This window comes from Gopherus flavomarginatus, chromosome 4 (genome assembly GCF_025201925.1).
Source record: "Gopherus flavomarginatus isolate rGopFla2 chromosome 4, rGopFla2.mat.asm, whole genome shotgun sequence".
NCBI lineage: Eukaryota > Metazoa > Chordata > Testudines > Testudinidae > Gopherus > Gopherus flavomarginatus.
In genome coordinates, this window is record NC_066620.1 from 149,250,197 (window position 1) to 149,267,782 (window position 17,586).

The 17,586-nt window shown below is 41.1% G+C and overlaps 1 protein-coding gene across 1 annotated transcript in view; it reads right to left on the reverse strand.

Annotated features, from left to right (window-relative positions):
• Positions 1-11,729: 11,729 nt before the first annotated feature.
• SPACA1 (sperm acrosome associated 1) overlaps positions 11,730-17,586 on the reverse strand; it is a 34,541-nt gene continuing 28,684 nt past the window's right edge. The window contains exons 6-8 of the mRNA XM_050949332.1: positions 15,546-15,666; positions 13,768-15,241; positions 11,730-12,396 (exon numbers count right to left, since the gene is read on the reverse strand). Of these exons, the coding sequence (XP_050805289.1) occupies positions 14,971-15,241; positions 15,546-15,666 (392 nt within the window). The 3' untranslated portion in view covers positions 11,730-12,396; positions 13,768-14,970. The remainder of the gene's footprint in view (positions 12,397-13,767; positions 15,242-15,545; positions 15,667-17,586) is intronic.

The following is a 17,586-nucleotide window of genomic DNA, read 5'->3' on the forward strand; positions in this document are numbered from 1 at the left end:
GCCTGAGCTCCTGGCTGTTCCCTACCCCACCAAGCTAATTAGCCGGTGCACTGGACTCGTGTAGTGAGGCGGCCCGGCTCCCAGCCGCCCCAGAGAGGGGCGAACCCCAACAGCGGACGTTTACAGAGGAGAAAAGGGGAAATGGGGGGCACACAAAGCCCCTGAGATGGGGGCACATAGAACACGGGGTGCGAGGGAGACCCTGGAATGGAGACATGGGGGGAAATTGGAAGAGCCCATAAAGCATGTAGTGGAGGGGAAACAGGGGGCACACAGATCACCACGAATCCTAGAAATCTGTTTGCCACGGAAAAACACAGAAAAACATAAAATTTGCATTTTTACTGAGACTCTTTAGTTTTTACATTTTGTGAAAAAATAAAAACACACATTAACTGTGAACTACATTTTACTGAAAGTACCAGTGTTATTTATTCAATGTGCGCAAACTCCCCTTCTCGTGATTGGTTTTTGAATGTGCTGTAAATGTGCGTAGTTAAATATTCTCCAATAAACTGCTTCCAGCGTAGAGAGGTTACTTAATGGCGTATAGGGGTTCGTGTTTTAATGCATCTCAAATTTCACTTCAGCCTCCAGACATGAGTAATTAAAGTTATGAAAAGACGCCGAAAACTAAAAATCACCCCTAAAGACCATGTCACTGAGTTTGGCAAGGACAAACTTCACATTGACGGTAATGTGCTGTTGTGTACGGTATACAGCAAGGCTGTAGGTTATGTTCGAAGGCAGACAATCATAGGACACATGGAAAGTGCTAAACATAAGCTGAATGACAAGAAACAAAAACAAGAGGCTGAGGCAGCAGGGCCATCGATAACAGCAAAGAAACAATGCATTGTGACTAGATCATTCCAGCATTTTACAACGTAAATATAACAATAAAGCATTGTGTTCTACTAATACCTGTATATGTTTGGTTTTTTATCATGGAAAACTAAAATCTCTGCTGGTCAGCAATCAGCCTATACAGTGGTAATAACTAGTAGCAAATGCACACAGTGCACACAATTATATATTCTTAACTGGTAGGCTGAAATATGTTTCCAGGCTCCCAAGTCACTCAAGCACTTTTGTAAGGTTTATCCCAAATCTACTTAAGCCTTATAAAAGAATCTTTTATTCATGTGGCATACTATCCTTAGAAAATCATTATTGGTGTCTCACGGACTGTTCTTCTATTGCTAAACCGTATGAAGGCTTTTTCCCTTCCCACTGATGTAAAGCTGGCTTTTTCTGTCTGTTGGTTATACACACTCTATGATTATTAATTTGTTAATTTTTAATGCTTAAATATTATATGCGAACATATTCCAGCTTATAGGATCTGTATTTAGTGTGGTTTTGTGCATTTAAAATTTTTTTTTCTAAAAAATATAGAATACAGACATAGAAGGGTCTGGTAAATGTAAGAAATACAAATTGCAATTCTATTAATTTTATATTATTGTAATGATTGATGGAACTGGTAGGCTTAGAACTTGCTTAAAAATTGTAACTATATCAATAAAACATTATGTTCAACTGATATATATATTGTGGCTGGGGAAACTAAAGTTCAGCATTTCATTTTAATCACAGAAAAACACAGATTTTTTTATGTTTTTTTAATCAGAGAATTTTTTGGGGGGGAGTGGTTCATCCTAGAAAACTAGAATCCTAGAATCCCTGTAGATCATGTAATGTGGTGGGAAAGGGGGAACTGGTAGAAGGGAAGAATGAGGGGGCACACATAGACCCTCCCATGCAGAAGGAGAATGGGGACAATGGTAGGGGGAAGGAGGACATACATAGATGCCAGAATGTGATGAAGGAGGGATTTAGGCATATGCAGAGCCCCTGCTATAGGGAGACTGGGAGGGGTGCAAGGTGGCCCTAAAATAGAGGGGGATGGGAGGATGGCACACAGAGTTTGTAGGGAACCATGAAGAAATGTAAAGAGTCTCTAGTGTGAGCAATGAACTTGGCCTACCAAAGCATGTAACTCTCTAGTGCAGTGGTTCCCAGACTTTAACAACCTGTGAACCACTTTCACCAAAATGTTGAGTCTCGCAAACCCTGTCAGAAAAATGAATATTTCCAGGGATTTTCTCCTTTACCTGAGTATAAATTATAAAAGCAGTAATCTTGGAAATATAAAATTTGTTTTTATGACATGCTTATTACACACTATTTATTATTAATTATTATTGATCATTATAGTATCTTTATTACATTATGAAAACGGCAACACTCTTCCTAGATCTCACTTTCATAGCTTGTACCACTTTGAATAAGCCTTTTATAATTCAAGGCTCCTATGTTTCATCAAGGAGTATCAGATGTGAAATAGCATGAAGGTATTTAAGAAGCCAACTCAAAGCATTCCTCCTACACAAGCATTTAGGTCATGAGCAGTCCAGGCAAACAACACACGTTACAACAAAGCTTAAACTTGTTCTTCGTAATAATTTTAAAATCCATACTAGCTGCCTATTTAATTTAAAAAACAGCAAAATATATCCATTTTCCTTTCCATTTCTTATAAGGAGTCTTGAAGTTTAAATCTCCTCAGTGTGATAGAGATGCTTGCTTTGATCTGTTTAGCTCTTGGAAGTCCAGGGGCTCAGGGCTTCTAGCCCCAGGCTGTCCAGGGACCCTAGGGACAGCTCTGTCCACCATTAGGGAATTTTTTCCCAAGAACCCAGTGTAACATTTCATGAACTCCAGTTTGGGAACCACTAGTCTAGTGTATAAGCCTTGCTAGCACTGCTATTATGCAAGTACACAACACAAACACTCAGACAGACAGCCTCAGGCCTTGTCTACACTACGGGGTTAGGTCAAATTTAGCCACTTTAGGTCGATTTAAAAATGAATGCGTCCAGACAACCAACCCTGTTCCATCAACCTAAAGGGTTCTTAAAATTGACTTCTGTACGCCTCCCTGGCATAGGGGAGTAGCGCTAAAATTGACTTTGCTGGATCGAATTTGGGGTAGTGCAGACAGACATCGATGGTATTGGCCTCTGGGAGCTATCCCAAAGTGCTCCATTGTGACCGTTCTGGACAGCACTTTGAACTCTGATGCACTAGCCAGGTACACAGGAAAAGCCCCGGGGAACTTTTGAATTTCATTTCCTGTTTGGTCAGCGTGGCAAACTCAGCAGCACAGGTGACCACGCAGTCCCCCCAGAATCACAGAGCAAAGAACGTTTCTGTGCTCTCACTATCATCTCCATCTCTGAGGTTACCGCAGATTAGAAGCCGAAAAAAAACACACTCATGATAACATGTATTCCGAGCTCATGCAGCCCTTCCACACTGATAGGGCACAGCTTAATGCATGGAGGCATTCAGTGGCAGATGCCAGGAAAGAATTAAGTGAGCTCGAAGAGTGGAGGCAGGATGCGATCCTGAGGCTAATGGGGGAGCAAATGGACATGATGAAGCATCTATTGGGGGAGCAAACGGGCATGATGAAGCATCTGTTGGAGCTGCAGGAAAGCCAACAAGAGCACAGACCCCCGATGCACCCACTGTATAATTGCCTACCCTCCTCCCCGTGTCTCATAGCCTCCTCACCCAGACACCCAAGAACACGGGGGTGGGGGTGAGGAGGTGAAGGAGAGGCTCCGGGCACCCAGTCACTCCACTCCAGAGGATGGCCCAAGCAACAGAAGGCTGTCATTCAGACAGTTTGATTTTTAGTGTGGCTACAATAAGCAAAATATCCTTGTCCTTCCCCCTCCCCCACCCCACCTGGGCTATCTTGTCCGTTATCTCATTTTTTTAAATAATAAAGAAAGAATGCATGGTTTCAAAACAATAGTTACTTTATTTCGAAGGGGGGAGGGTGGCTGGCTTACAGGGAATTAAAATCAACAAAGGGGGCGGTCTTGCATCAAGGAGAAACGCACACAACTTTCACACCGAAGCCTGGCCAGTCATGAAACTGATTTTCAAAGCCTCTCTGATGCACAGCACACCTTGCTGTGCTCTTCTAATCGCCCTTGTGTCTGGTGCGAAACGATTGTCTGCCATTGCTTTCACAGAGGGAGGGGCAACTGACGACATGTACCCAAAACCACCCGTGACAATGTTTTTGCCCCATCAGGCATTGGGAGCTTGACCCAGAATTCCAATGGGTAGCGGAGACTGCAGGAACTGTGGGATAGCAACCCACAGTGCACCGCTCTGTGAGTCGATGCTAGCCATGGTAGTGAGGACACACTCCACCGACTTAATGCGCTTAGTGTGGACATACACAATCGACTGTATAAAATCCATTTCTAAAAATCAACTTCTATAAAATCGACCTAATTTCATAGTGTAGACATACCCTCAGCTCCCATGGCTGCATAACTGGCTGATGAAGGATTCCATTAGTAAGAGGAAATGTCTGGGTGGCACAGAGCTGTTGTAATGGCACCCAAGCCACCCTCACTTATTCTGGACCTCAGGATAAGGGACCTGGCTAATGGAACATGAACACAGCTGGGCCATCTCTATGTCCTGGCAATACTCAACCGAGAGAACAGCACTTTGGGGCCAAAGGCAACTGGGTGTAGGTTAGAGACAGCATCACGGTGAGGTGAATTATACTTGTGCTTACAAGAGACAACTGAAAAGAAGTATTCTTCACTTTGTTCCAGTACTTGCATGTGGCATCCCACTTACGTGCTTTCATTCACAGTTAAAAATTCTGCCAATACAATTCACATCTCAAGTGCACCTGTGAATCTGTGTTCCAGAGAAGGATGTGTCTTCTGAGAGGTGAGGAGTGGTAGATGTAATTCATTCTCCTGGTAACATTTTGACACGTCACACTGATGAACCAATCTCACAAAATGCGAGTTGAAATTACAAGATGTTACAGAGACACATGCCAGGTCCTTTCCAGGATTCTGGGGGACTGATATGGCCCTGTTATACTGGAGTAAATCCACAGAAATTGCTCTGAAGGCAATGGAGTTACACAAGTGTAAAACAAGTCCAAGTGATATCTGAATAAGGCCCTGTCACTATATAGCTTGTGCAAATCATGGTTAAGAAAAGAGGTACTAGCTCTTATCAAGGATAAAAATAACCCAAAATAGATATTCTATAGAGTCTATACCACCAATCACTGAGTAATAATGATCTCCTATTTATACAGTGGCTTTCAGACCCAAGGACGCCCAAAGCACTTCAGAAACCTAAACACACATTAAAACCCAGCAACCGCTTCACCCACCACTGAAATGCAGCAACCTCTAGGGTGTAATGCAGCAAGTTTTTAACATCTCACAGCAATACTACATAGCAGTTTAGGACATTTACATTTATACATAGCTACTGCCTGGATTTAGGATGCAATCTGAGTAAATTAAAGAGGGATCCAGTCTATTTAATGAAGAAACCCATATAAAAATGGCTGTTGCAACCTTATATATTCACTTGTTTAATATATCGATTTGTAAATGTCATGAATATTCCTGTTTTGAGTGAGTCTTGTGGGCGCTTCCCAAATAAAAACATTGTTGTCACACTAGCCAATACTGCAGTTTTGTAGAGGGGAGGAAAAAAATCCTCCCTGTCTCCCCAAGGTGATTCACTTGCAACCCGAGTAGGAGAGCTGATTAATTAGCCTTCATAACTTTGAGTGTAAAGAAATTCATGGAAGTGACCAGGGCAGTGGCAGCAGGTACTCTAATGAAGAGCTCCCCTCCACCACTTCTTTTTTCGATATAAAGTACAATCAAAAGAAAAAATATGTCTATGGTATAAGCAGCAAAGAATCCTGTGGCACCTTATAGACTAACATGCATCTGACGAAGCGGGTATTCACCCACGAAAGCTCATACTCCAAAATGTCTGTTAATCTATAAGGTGCCACAGGATTCTTTGCTGCTTTTACAGATCCAGACTAACACGGCTACCCCTCTGATATATGTCTATGGTATGTTCTTAATAGTTAAAGCTCCTGATTGCAGTCACCAGGATTGCTACTTTTATTCACTGTGAATGTGAAACCTACCATAGAGGATTCCAAACTACTACTATGCTTCATTCTCACAAACAGCGAAAGTCACCCATTGTTGCCCCATCGAGAGCTGGCTGAAATTTTGTGACTGAAAACTTTTCTTGCTGAAAAATGGGGTTTTGTTGAAAATGAATTTTTTGAAGTGAAAATGTTATTTTAAATGTTGTAATGTTATTTCATTTTGATATAATATTATTTAACATTTATTTACAATATTTATATACAAATACATTATTAAAATAATTGAAAAGCTGATACGGGATTCAACTGATAAAGAATTAACAGCTAGAAATATACTTGATACTAATCAACAGGTTTTATGGTTTTAGGTCTTGTCAAGTACACCAGATTTTATTCCTTGAGGACATTAAAAGTTTGGTGAATAAAGGTAAGTTCATAGATATAATATACTCTCCCGCTGACAAAGTGCTGTCCACATTGGTGCTTTTTGTCAGTAAAACTTTTGTCAGTCAGAGGTGTGTTTTTTTACATCCTTCACCAACAAAAGTGCAGTGTAGACATGCAGTGTAGACATAGCCCTAGTTAGCCAGTGCACTCTACTGACACTGTATTATGCTAATTTTTAATCAGAATGTCATGCTGCAATGACAGCTCTCAAAAAGTAGTTGTCAGTGAAGAATCATCATCAAATGGGCCTGTTTCTAGTGGATTTCCATAGGGATCAATACCAGGCTGACCCATTTCAACATTTTCATAGGAGATCTGGAAGTGAAAATAAAATCACTGCTGATGAAATTTGTGGAGGCCACAAAGATTGGCAGAGTGGTAAATAATGAGGACAGGGCAATCATATAGAGCCAACTGGATGGCTTGGTAAGCTGGGCTCGTTCAAATAAACTGTGTTTTAATATAGCTAAATGTAAAGTTATACATCTAGGGGGAAGGAATTCAGGCCATTCCTAAGGAACAGGGGACTGTGCTGGAAAGCAGTGACTCTGAAAAGGATTGAGGGATCATCGTGGACAGGCAACTGAACATGCGCTGTCAGTGTGATTCTGTGGCAAAAAGGGATAATGCAATCCTTGGATGTGCAAACAAGTGTAGGAGTAGGGAGGAGATTTGTCCTATATATATGGCATTGGTGAGATCGAGACTGGAATATCGCTTACAATTCTGGTGCCCACACTTTTAAAAGGATTTTGATAAATTGGTGAGGGTGTAGAAAATGAGCAACAGAAACAATTCAAGGGCTGGAGAAAGGCTTACAGTTAGAGATTTGAAGAGCTCAATCTCTTTGGTTTATAAAGAAAATTGAGAGATGACTTGATTACAGTGTATAAATACCTTAATGGGGAGAAAATACTGGGTATTAAGGGGCTTTTTAATCTAGTAGAGAAAGGCAGAACAAGAACTAATGGCTGGAACATGAAGCTAGACAAATTCAAATTAGAAGTTAGGCACAAATTTTTAACCATGAGGGCAGGGGCGGCTCCAGGCACCAGCGCAGCAAGCACTTGCCTGGGGCAGCAAGCCACCGGGGCCGGGCTGCCGGTCGCTATGAAGGTGGCAGTCAGGCAGCCTTCGGCCGTGTTTCTGTGGGAGGTCTGCTGGTCCTGCGGCTTCAGTGGTAATTCAGTGGCGGGTACGCCAAAGGCGCGGGACCGGCAGATCACCTGCAGAACCGCCACCGAATCTGCGTGACCAGTGGGCCGCCTGCAGGCGTGCCGCCGAAGGCCACCTGACTGCTGTGCTTGGGGCAGCAAAAAACATAGAGCCGCACCTGCATGAGGGTGATTAACCATTGGACCAAACTACCAAGGGAAATGGTGGATTCTCTCTCTCTTTGATGTTTTCAAATTAAGACTGGATGCCTTTTTGGAAGATATGCTTTAGCCAGCCACAGGTTATTAGGCTCAGGATAGGGGTACCTGGATGAAATTTAATGGTCTATGGTATACAGGAGGTCAGAATAGATGATCTAATAATCCCTTTGGGCTTTATACTTCATGAACTTTGACTTTTCATGCTTTCTGTGGAAATCAAAAATGTCTTCCCCTGAGACTAGGAAGTGCTGTCTGTGCAAAACACAAGCAGCCTGAATAAAACACACAGAAATAAATCAACACTGAAAAAAATAAAAACAAGAGATTTAATTATATATGACTTGCCTTTCGAATATTCAAAGAGAGCTGACATTTTGACTTCCACTGGCTGGAGAACTGCTGCGATGATCACTTGGACCAGGAAGACTGATGGCATTTTGAAAGAACTACATAACTTGCCTAATGAACATTTCATGAGACAAGGAATTAACCTTCTTTTTTGTAATTGTAAAAGTTTGCAGGTTTTAAAACTTAAAAAAGGTTGTTTTGTAGGTATTTACATGGAAGTACACACTTGTCTATAAGGAAATGTGTCTGTGTGTATTCTCTCCATCACATCATGTTCAGGATTTTAGGGTGAAATATTAACCTCACTGCAGCTAATGGCAAAATTTTCATTGACTTAAACGTACCAGGATTTTTGTTCTGAGTCTTTACCTTTCAAGCCCTGCTCCACTTATTTGCTTGTGTAACCCATCCCATTGCCCTGCTTCCTCTGCTCTGTTAATCATATCACATTTGATTGCTTTTTTATCCACCTCTCTCATAAGAGCCTTCAAACTTTCTTCTTTGCTGCCTTTTCTGCAGGGACTGTCTTCCATTAGTCTTCCAAACTAATCCAGAAGCCAGTGTGACATAGCACTTATGCACAAGGAGGCCAAAATAAGGTTGCACAGTTAACTTTAAGTCTGGCATTTCCTAACTTTTGAATGCTTGGCTTTTCTGCCTTCATAAGGTATTTTAACATAGGTTTTATGTGTAATTTCCCAGGTTTCTAATAGGTTTTTAAACTGAAAAAACAGAAATTCCATCATGTGCCTCCTTGTCTCTCCCCAACCCCATCCCAGCTCCCACTCTACCTTCCTGGGCTCCTCATCCATTCTCAGTCTCCTTGCCCCAGTCTCTTTGTCAGTCAGTCACAGTTTGCCCCCTGCACTCCAGATCCTTGTCAGATCTCGCTCTCCTCCCCTACTTGTGCCTAGTCTTTTCCTTTCCCAGCCAATCCTAGTCTTCCCCCTCCCTCCAGCTCCTCATCCAATCACGATGATCCTCTCCCTTCCCAGTCACTCACCCCATTTCCCTCACAGATCCCAATCTCATCGCCACCATCCACCATCCAGTCTCCTTGCTCAATCACACCCAGCCTTTCCTCTCTGTCCCAGCTCCTTGTCCCAGCCTCCTGTCCCTCACATTTCCAGCCTCCCCTGCCACCCCATGGTTCCCACTCTGAGCCTTCCCATCCAACTAGTCTCAGACTGCCCTCCCTGCCATAACTCCCAGTTTTCTTGCCCAGCCAATCCCACTCTCCTGCTCCCAGTCCCAGTCTCCTTGATCAACCATTCCCCGCTCTCTCACTTCAAATCCCTGTTACAGTGTCTCTCCTCTTACCCCCACCAGTCCCAGTTTCATCAGATTCCTCATCCCAATCTACTTCTTTCCCTCCTCCTCATCTGGCTTTTGTTCCCTCTGCATTTGTATCAGGCAGCTTCCTCCTCCACACTGCCTGGGTGTCAGCAGGGAGATCAGTAAAGAGACAGGCTCTGTTCTCTCAGTTCCAGTGCCTGGCCCCATCCCAGTCCAGAGACTTCAGCCTTAATTTTTCTGAGCCCCCAGAGCACTGGGCTGGAACATGCGCAGTTGCAGTGGGATGGCACGCGTTCAGTCCAGGCACATAGGAGCTACAAGGGGAAAGCGCATAGCCTGGTCAGCAGCACTTGGAGCAGTGGGGGCATGGACCCTGATCAGTTGTTCTGTGGGGATGGGGCATGTACACGCTGATGAGCAATAAGATTTGTGAGAGGTTCAAGCATGTTCAGTGAGGAAAGAATCTTCAGAGATTTTAGCTAAATTCTAGTAAATCTCTACTGAGCGTGTGTGAACTATGATTTTATTTAAGAGGGATTTTCATCAGAATGGCAAAAGACACATCCTTTTCATAAAGGCCATACCTGGCCTAATTTCAAGTTCCTGACCCAAAGCTTGGGGGTGCTACAGTTGTTCAACAAAAAGATCTCAATAATTTTTGAATGTGGGCATTCTCCTAGCTTCATTCTCGGAAATGGTTGAACCATTTGGCTAACATTTTTCCCAAAAATTCAGCCAAGGCAGACAGCCAGCATAGAAAACTTCAGCTCAAACAGTCAACGTTTAGCAATGTTATAAGAATCTGAAAGCAGAGGCTTACAATGGAAAGTGTTGGGCACCCTAAACAGCAGCCAGTGCTACTAGCCCTGCATATAGTAAGATTGTTAACTTTCCATGTACAGAACAGGGTAGTTTTAGCTCAAGGGCTTAATTGTTTCTTGTGTACAGTAAGCAGATGTTAATATTTAACATCCAGAAGCCCCAGTCTGGATCAGGGCCCCTTTGTGCATATATGTAATAAGACACTGTCACTCCTGCAAAAAGTTTGCAATGTACCCTTAAGAATTCATTAGTTACAGTCCAACTCTCTTCAAAATGGTCATTAGATTGCCTAGTATGAGCTGTGGTCTGTTCCACATCTTTAGGGTAGAGACAGTACAAAACACATATTGCTTAAGAATTTCCAATAATCAATCAGTTTCTCACAAATGTGTTGAATTCTGATTCTAATTGCTTCAGGCAGGCATGCTTTTTTCCAGCTATCTTTTCACAGCACATAAACACAATCTCCTGTTAAAGAAGTGTTATGCTGAACTACTATAAGGAATTTTCCAGTCTGTGCACTCTGATCCAGTTATTCACTCAATATTATTTCTAGACATCTAATGTGAAACTTAGTAGTGAAACACAAGTGCACAGAATTGGCCTAATTTAAAGAGATGCCCATGATGAAGTGAGCGGAAGCTGAGGGTGCTCAGTACCACTGAAAAATGGTCCATATATTTTAAATAAATAAGTAAATTGCAGAACTCAAGATTTTTACTATTTCTAAAAAAATAATTGCAGAGCCAGCATAAACTACCTTGTATTTGACTTAACATTTAGCTGATACACAAATCAAATTATTTGCCTCTTGTACCTTCAGAACACTGCTGAAAATATCACTGCTAATCATAGAGAACTAAATCTGTTTTCAACTGATGTTTTTTTAATTTAATTTTATGGAGCATCTGGTTAAAAATGACCTTTGTTTATGCTACTAAGTTATCCACTATGCATAACACCAGAGAAATAGCTTTGAGTGTCTAGTGTTTTGTTAAATGTGTTTGGCTAAATAAAGTGATAAAATATAATGAAAATCTTTGCGATTCAACATAAAAAATTCATTTCCAACTGTCAAGGTTTTTTCCCCACTTTGAAATTTAGGGTACAAAAAGTGGGGACCTGCATGAACACTTTTAAACTTAATTACTAGCTTAAATCTGGTACGCTGGCACCAGCCAGAATTTAGTGTCTGGCACGCTTTCTGTTCCCCCAAAACCTTCCTTAGAGAACCCAGACCCAAACCCCTTGGGTCTTAAAACAAGGAGAAATGAACCATCTCCCTCCTTTTCCCCCCAGACTTTTCCCTCCCTGGGTTGCCTTGAGAGGCTTCACACCGATCCAAACTCCTTGGATCTAAAAACAAGGAGGAATTAACCATCCCCCCTCCTTTCCCCCCACCAATCCCTGGTGAGTTCAGACTCAATCCCTTGGATTTTAAAACAAGGAAAAATCAATCAGGTTCATAAAAAGAAAACTTTTAATTAAAGAAAGAAAAAAAGTAGAAGTTACCTCTGTAAAATCAGGATGGAAAATGCTTTACAGGGTACTCAGATTCATATAGACCAGAGGGACCCCCCTGCACCAGCCTTAGATTCAAAGTTACAGCAAACAGAGGTAAAAATCCTTCCAGCAAAAAGACACATTTACAAGTTGAGAAAACAAACATAAGACTAATCCGCCTTGCCTGGCTACTACTTACAATTTTGAAACATGAAAGACTGATTCAGAAAGATTTGGAGAACCTGGAATGATGTCCCGTTCCTCTCAGTCCCGAGAGCGAACAACAAACCAAACAAAAAGCACAAACAAAGACTTCCCTCCACCAAGATTTGAAAGTATCTTGTCTCCCTATTGGTCCTCTGGTCAGGTGTCAGCCAGGTTTACTGAGTTTCTTAACCCTTTACAGGTAAAAGAGACATTAAGCCTTAACCATCTGTTTATGACACCAACAAGGAACAGTAAAGCTGTCAAAGAAAAACTGATTTCCATCATATACAGTATTAGATCAGACATAAATAAAACATACATCAAGACCTAAATAACTATATAAATGTATCCTAAATTTTCTGAGACAGATGGAGGATCGCATACAGACGAGTTATGAATTCCAAAAGGATCATCCTTGAAAAGAAAAGAAAGGAAAAGAAAAGATTTTAAATTTTGTCAGATAAAACAAAAATAGCAAGGTGATTAATCAAATCTAGATAATGCAAGGTAAATGAGATAATGAAGATGACATAAAGAATTTGGCCCCCATTCAGGAAATCACTTCACAGAACTTCAGTAGATGTTTAACTTTAAATGTAGGTGAGATTCTCACCCCTGTTCCTGCCCCTTTATGCTGGGTAACAGCATTGTAAAGGTGCTCTAAAAGCCCTGGATCCAGCCAGCGGAGAATTCACCCAGTGCAGAAGCTGAGGTTGACAGCTAGGGCTTTCCTCTGAGGACCACCTCATGCAACTGACTGGCAGTGAGGATATGATGGAATAGGTTTCAGCCTGGGCTGGCCACCCCAAAACAAACCCACAAGGAACCCTGGGGATATAGTTGGGTGGCTGCCCATGCTAGGGTCCATGCCACCACATCTTTTCTGCTATTACCCAAACTAGCTAGATTAAAGCTAGAGTGGGTACACCTGCCTGTTCTGCCTCCTCCCCCCAAGAGCTCAGAATCAGGAAGGCTGAGTTCTGTGCTTCTCCTGCCAGGGCATGTCTACACTTCAAACTGGGGGTATGAGTCACACTGACTTTCATCAAGCTAGCATGCTAAAAATACAAAGTAGCAGCATGAGCTGTCCTGAGTATATACTCGGATGGGAATGCCCTTGGGCTGGCTAGACCCTCCCAGTGCTCATCCTGCTGTGGCTACTCTCTATTTTTAGTGTGGTCACTCAATGGGAACTTGTGCAAGTGTGTCTCCTAAAGCTGGGAATTATATCCATAGAAGAACTCACTATGCTTAAATCCTATATTGACTTCAGTGGGACTTACATGCTTAAGCAGTCCTGAATATACATGCTTTCCTGATTTGAGGCGATTGTGAATTTAACATTAATATTTCCATTACATATGGCTAACAGGAGGAAATGCAAATATTGTGCATACATCCTGCAGAAAGCAAAACTTTGCTTTGCTGCTTTGAATTAATTCAGCTATCAAAAGATAATAACAAAAAGGTATCAGCACGATTTAAATTACTCAAACACAACAGACACTGTAAGACATGTATCAGAGAAGTAGCCGTGTTAGTCTGGATCTGTAAAAGCAGCAAAGAATCCTGTGGCACCTTATAGACTAACAGACGTTTTGGAGCATGAGCTTTCGTGGGTGAATACCCACTTTGTCTGTTAGTCGATAAGGTGCCACAGGATTCATTGTAAGACATGTTTAGAAAGAGAGAGAGGGAGAATCTTTCTAACTTAGAAATAAAGAGTTTGATCAGATTTTTGACCTTTAAACATTATTTTCTCCTTTTAAGAAGAGCAAGACAAACCTTTATTTCTGGATATCCTTCAGCTTATCTGCCATAGTGAAAAAAAAGTAGTGCAATGTTCAGGTTGTGGGATCAAAACTAAGGAAATTCAAAAAATTAAAAGGTTGCTATGGCTATATTTAAAAGGCTATGTTGCATTTTATGTATTTTATAATGTGGACTAATAGAAAAAGTAATACATTAAGGTTTACATCTAGCAGGGTAAAGAAGATAATAAAATAATACAGGGTGTAAGAATGTAGGAACTTTGCCAGAGCAACCTTAACTTTTGAAGTTTCCTGACTTTTGAGTGCTTGTGATCTCATAACTTTAGAGTTGTAACAGAAAGTGAGTTGCAACTCTAAGTATGGAGCAGCTAGGTACTGTTTCATATTTAATGCTGGACTTTTGCATTTAATTTTCTTGGGACGGCGGGTATTGTGAGAGGTTTTAGAATGCCAAAAATTAAGGAAGAAGAATAAAACCCAAAGATCATCATTTTTCACAATATACAAGCTCTTCACCAGTTGAGTGTAAATTTCCTGGATCTGCATCTATATGGCTATGTAGCTTTGTCCAGTAGTTTGCAAATGCCATGTTCTGTATATACTTTTCTTGTGTTTCTGTTTTTAAACAATATACTGTTTATTGAGAACCAATTTTGTCCATTCTTGAGTATCTGAAATGAGTCTTTTTTTTTTAAGTCACTATGATGTAAAATACCAAAACTGTTATTTCCAAGGGTCCCTTTTCAGAGATTTCACTTATCCAAGGAATTTGGTCATAACGTTTATTTTAATTATTTTGGGGACAAATTTTTAAAGGGCCTTTGTGGTGGTGTATGCACACCCTGGCCCAAAAGAAGGATTGTGGGGGGATATGGTCCACTTGTCTGTCTCTGATCTCGCCACCCAGGGGTCTAAGGACCAGTAAAAAGTTAAAAGCCCTGGTGCCCAAGGGCAGCGTGGCCTAGCAGCTAGAGTTAATAGTGCTGCCTTTCAATACAGGACAGTGTGGTCTAGCGGCCAGAGTCAATAGCATGGCCCTTTGGTGCAGGGCAGCAGGGTCTAGTATTTTTACCACACCATCTTTAAGGTTCAGCTCTATATACCCAATGTATGTTAAAAAAAAATCTTAAAACCAGTAATGTGAGTATTTTAAACATGCTTTATTATAATCTCTTTTCAGATAATCTTTTAATTTAGTCTAGTCTTATTTTTCTTTCTAATTCTCTTCTTCATTGTTCCATTCATGGAAAGACTCCTGTTCTTGTCCAGTAGTATCTATATGTGATGATGTTGGTACTGACATTGTTGCTGAGGCTAATCCAGATCCTGATGCTAATCTTGATCCTGATGCTAATCTTGATCCTGATGCCAATACAGATCCTGATCCTGGTGCTTCTTCTATGGTTCTCATTGAACCTTGAGAGCTTGATTGTTCTTCTTTGGAGCTCTTACCAACTTTTGATGTCCAGAATGCTTTTACAGCTGCCCTGATATGGAAATAATAATTGAACAAAAATGTAAATTTAAGTAGATTTACATTCACATTCCCTTACACAGAATGTGCTATATCATGTCTCTTCATATCAATAATCTATGGTACTGCTTTGCAGATTACTTCTTTTGAAGCTACTCTAGTAAAAAGAGACACTGTCAGATACACTGACCAATAGCAACATAAATATCCCAGTGTAGAAAAATTAAATTATCTCATCTGAGTGTCAGGTTTGCAGTTAGTAGTACTATACTCTGATCAAAGAACACAAAAATCACATTTGTACACTGTCCACCTACCAGTGAAGAATTATGAAGATTAATGCAAAGATCACACCAACACAAACAATAACTCCAGTTATCAGGACAAACACCAGAACTATATCTGTGTTTGGTCTTCTTAATCTTCTTGTTTCCAATTCTAAAGAGAAGAAATACCTTGATCATTATTGCTCAAACATCTTGTTGAATAGGATGTTAAATGGAAGGAAAAGAAATGAAAAGAAATAGGGCCTGGTTCTCCATTGCCTTAAACCTTGTGTAACCAGTTAGACCTGTGAAAAAATGAGTCCAAATCAGAATAGTAGTATTTTACACCCACTTTGCACAGGTGTGATCATAGAAGATGCAAGGCAATGGAAAACCAGATACATAATAACTTTAAAAAGCCTAGGAGTAGTAAGGGACAGCATATTACATTAGAGCTTGCAATGCAATACAGTGGAAGGAAATCAGAACCCAAATCAATTATGAGCTGTATCCAAAGAGGCATCCCATCACAAGCCGATTAGATATATGGTAGTCCTTCTCTATACAGCCCTAGTCAGACTGCACATAGATTTGCACACATCAGTATCAGAAAGATGATAACAAACTGGAGGGAATTAGGAGCAGCACAAATTATTAAAGTGATTAAAACCTTAAATTAGGAAAAAAGCTGGTGTTATGAAAAGAATGAGTAAAAGAGTAATATTTTGCTTTTTAGAAATTGTTTTTATAACATTTGAATAGATTAAGGTAAAGGTAGGTGTATTGTATAAATTTAAAAAATTAAAAAATAAGTAAATTAAATAATTTGCTGAGATTGTAAATTCTTCAGGGCATAGATTGTCTCTTTGTTCTGTGTTTGTGCAATTCCTAGTACAATGAGCCCTGATTCATGGCTGGGGCTCCTAGGAGCATACAAATAAATAAATAATAATAATAATAATAATAATAATAATAATTAAACAATAATAAAACAGAGGATGTTAACTGTATTGTATTTGAAGCATGAAGCATGGAGAGGAATTGTTTTGGGTTGACCAAAGAGGCATAACGACACGTAATAGGATGAAATCGAGCAAGGGAAAACTTAGGATCAGAAAATATTTCTTAACAATGCAGTTGGTTAAACTCCAGAACAATCTTCGAAGGGAAGTAGTGGCAACCCTACTACCTGAGACATTTTACATGATACCAGACAAAACACGTGAGAACAAACTACACCTCTACTTCAATATAACACTGTCCTCAGGAGCCAAAAAATCTTACCACGTTATAGGTGAAACCATGTTATATCAAACTTGACTTGATCCGCTGGAGCATGCAGCCCCGCCACCCCGGAGTACTGCTTTACTGCATTATATCTAATTTGTGTTCTATCAGGTGGCGTTATAATGGGGTAGAGGTGTATAAGGAACAATCCAACATTGGTAGAAGACATGCAAGATGACCTACTAAGTCTTTTCCATCTAATTTATGAGATTCAATTGTCACACTGTGAAGAAAAATGTTTGGTGGCCAAACACGGTCAGCTCTATTCAGAAATGTTGACAAGTGTCCAATAACAATCCAAGTTCCTGAAATGTAATACACCCGCCTCTGATCACTCCAGATTCAACAATCTACATACACTGTATTTCCTCTCAGGTGTGCACCTGCGCAGCCTCACAAGGCCATCAAGGGCCAAGCAGCAGCGACACAGGTGTGCACACAAGTGAGTGGAGAGAATGTGGAGGGTGAGCGCAGTGGGGTGAGGTGATGGGGGGTTGGGGGAGGTTGGGGTGTGCAGAGTGAGGGGGAGAAAGATGCCTCTCTCCCCCGGCCAGGACTACGGCGGGAACGGAAGAAGCGCCTCTCTTCCCTGGCCTCAGCTCTGGCCGGGACTGTGGCAGGCGTGTCTTCCCAGGCCAGGGCTAGAGAGGGGAGAGATGCGCACGTGTGTGTCTCTGTCTCACACACACACACTTTTTCTGTGTCTCACACACATACACACAGTCTTTCACACTCACCTCCTGACACATACTTGTATTATTGTTGTTGTCGTTACTTGATACTTCCTGCAATGCACATATATTTT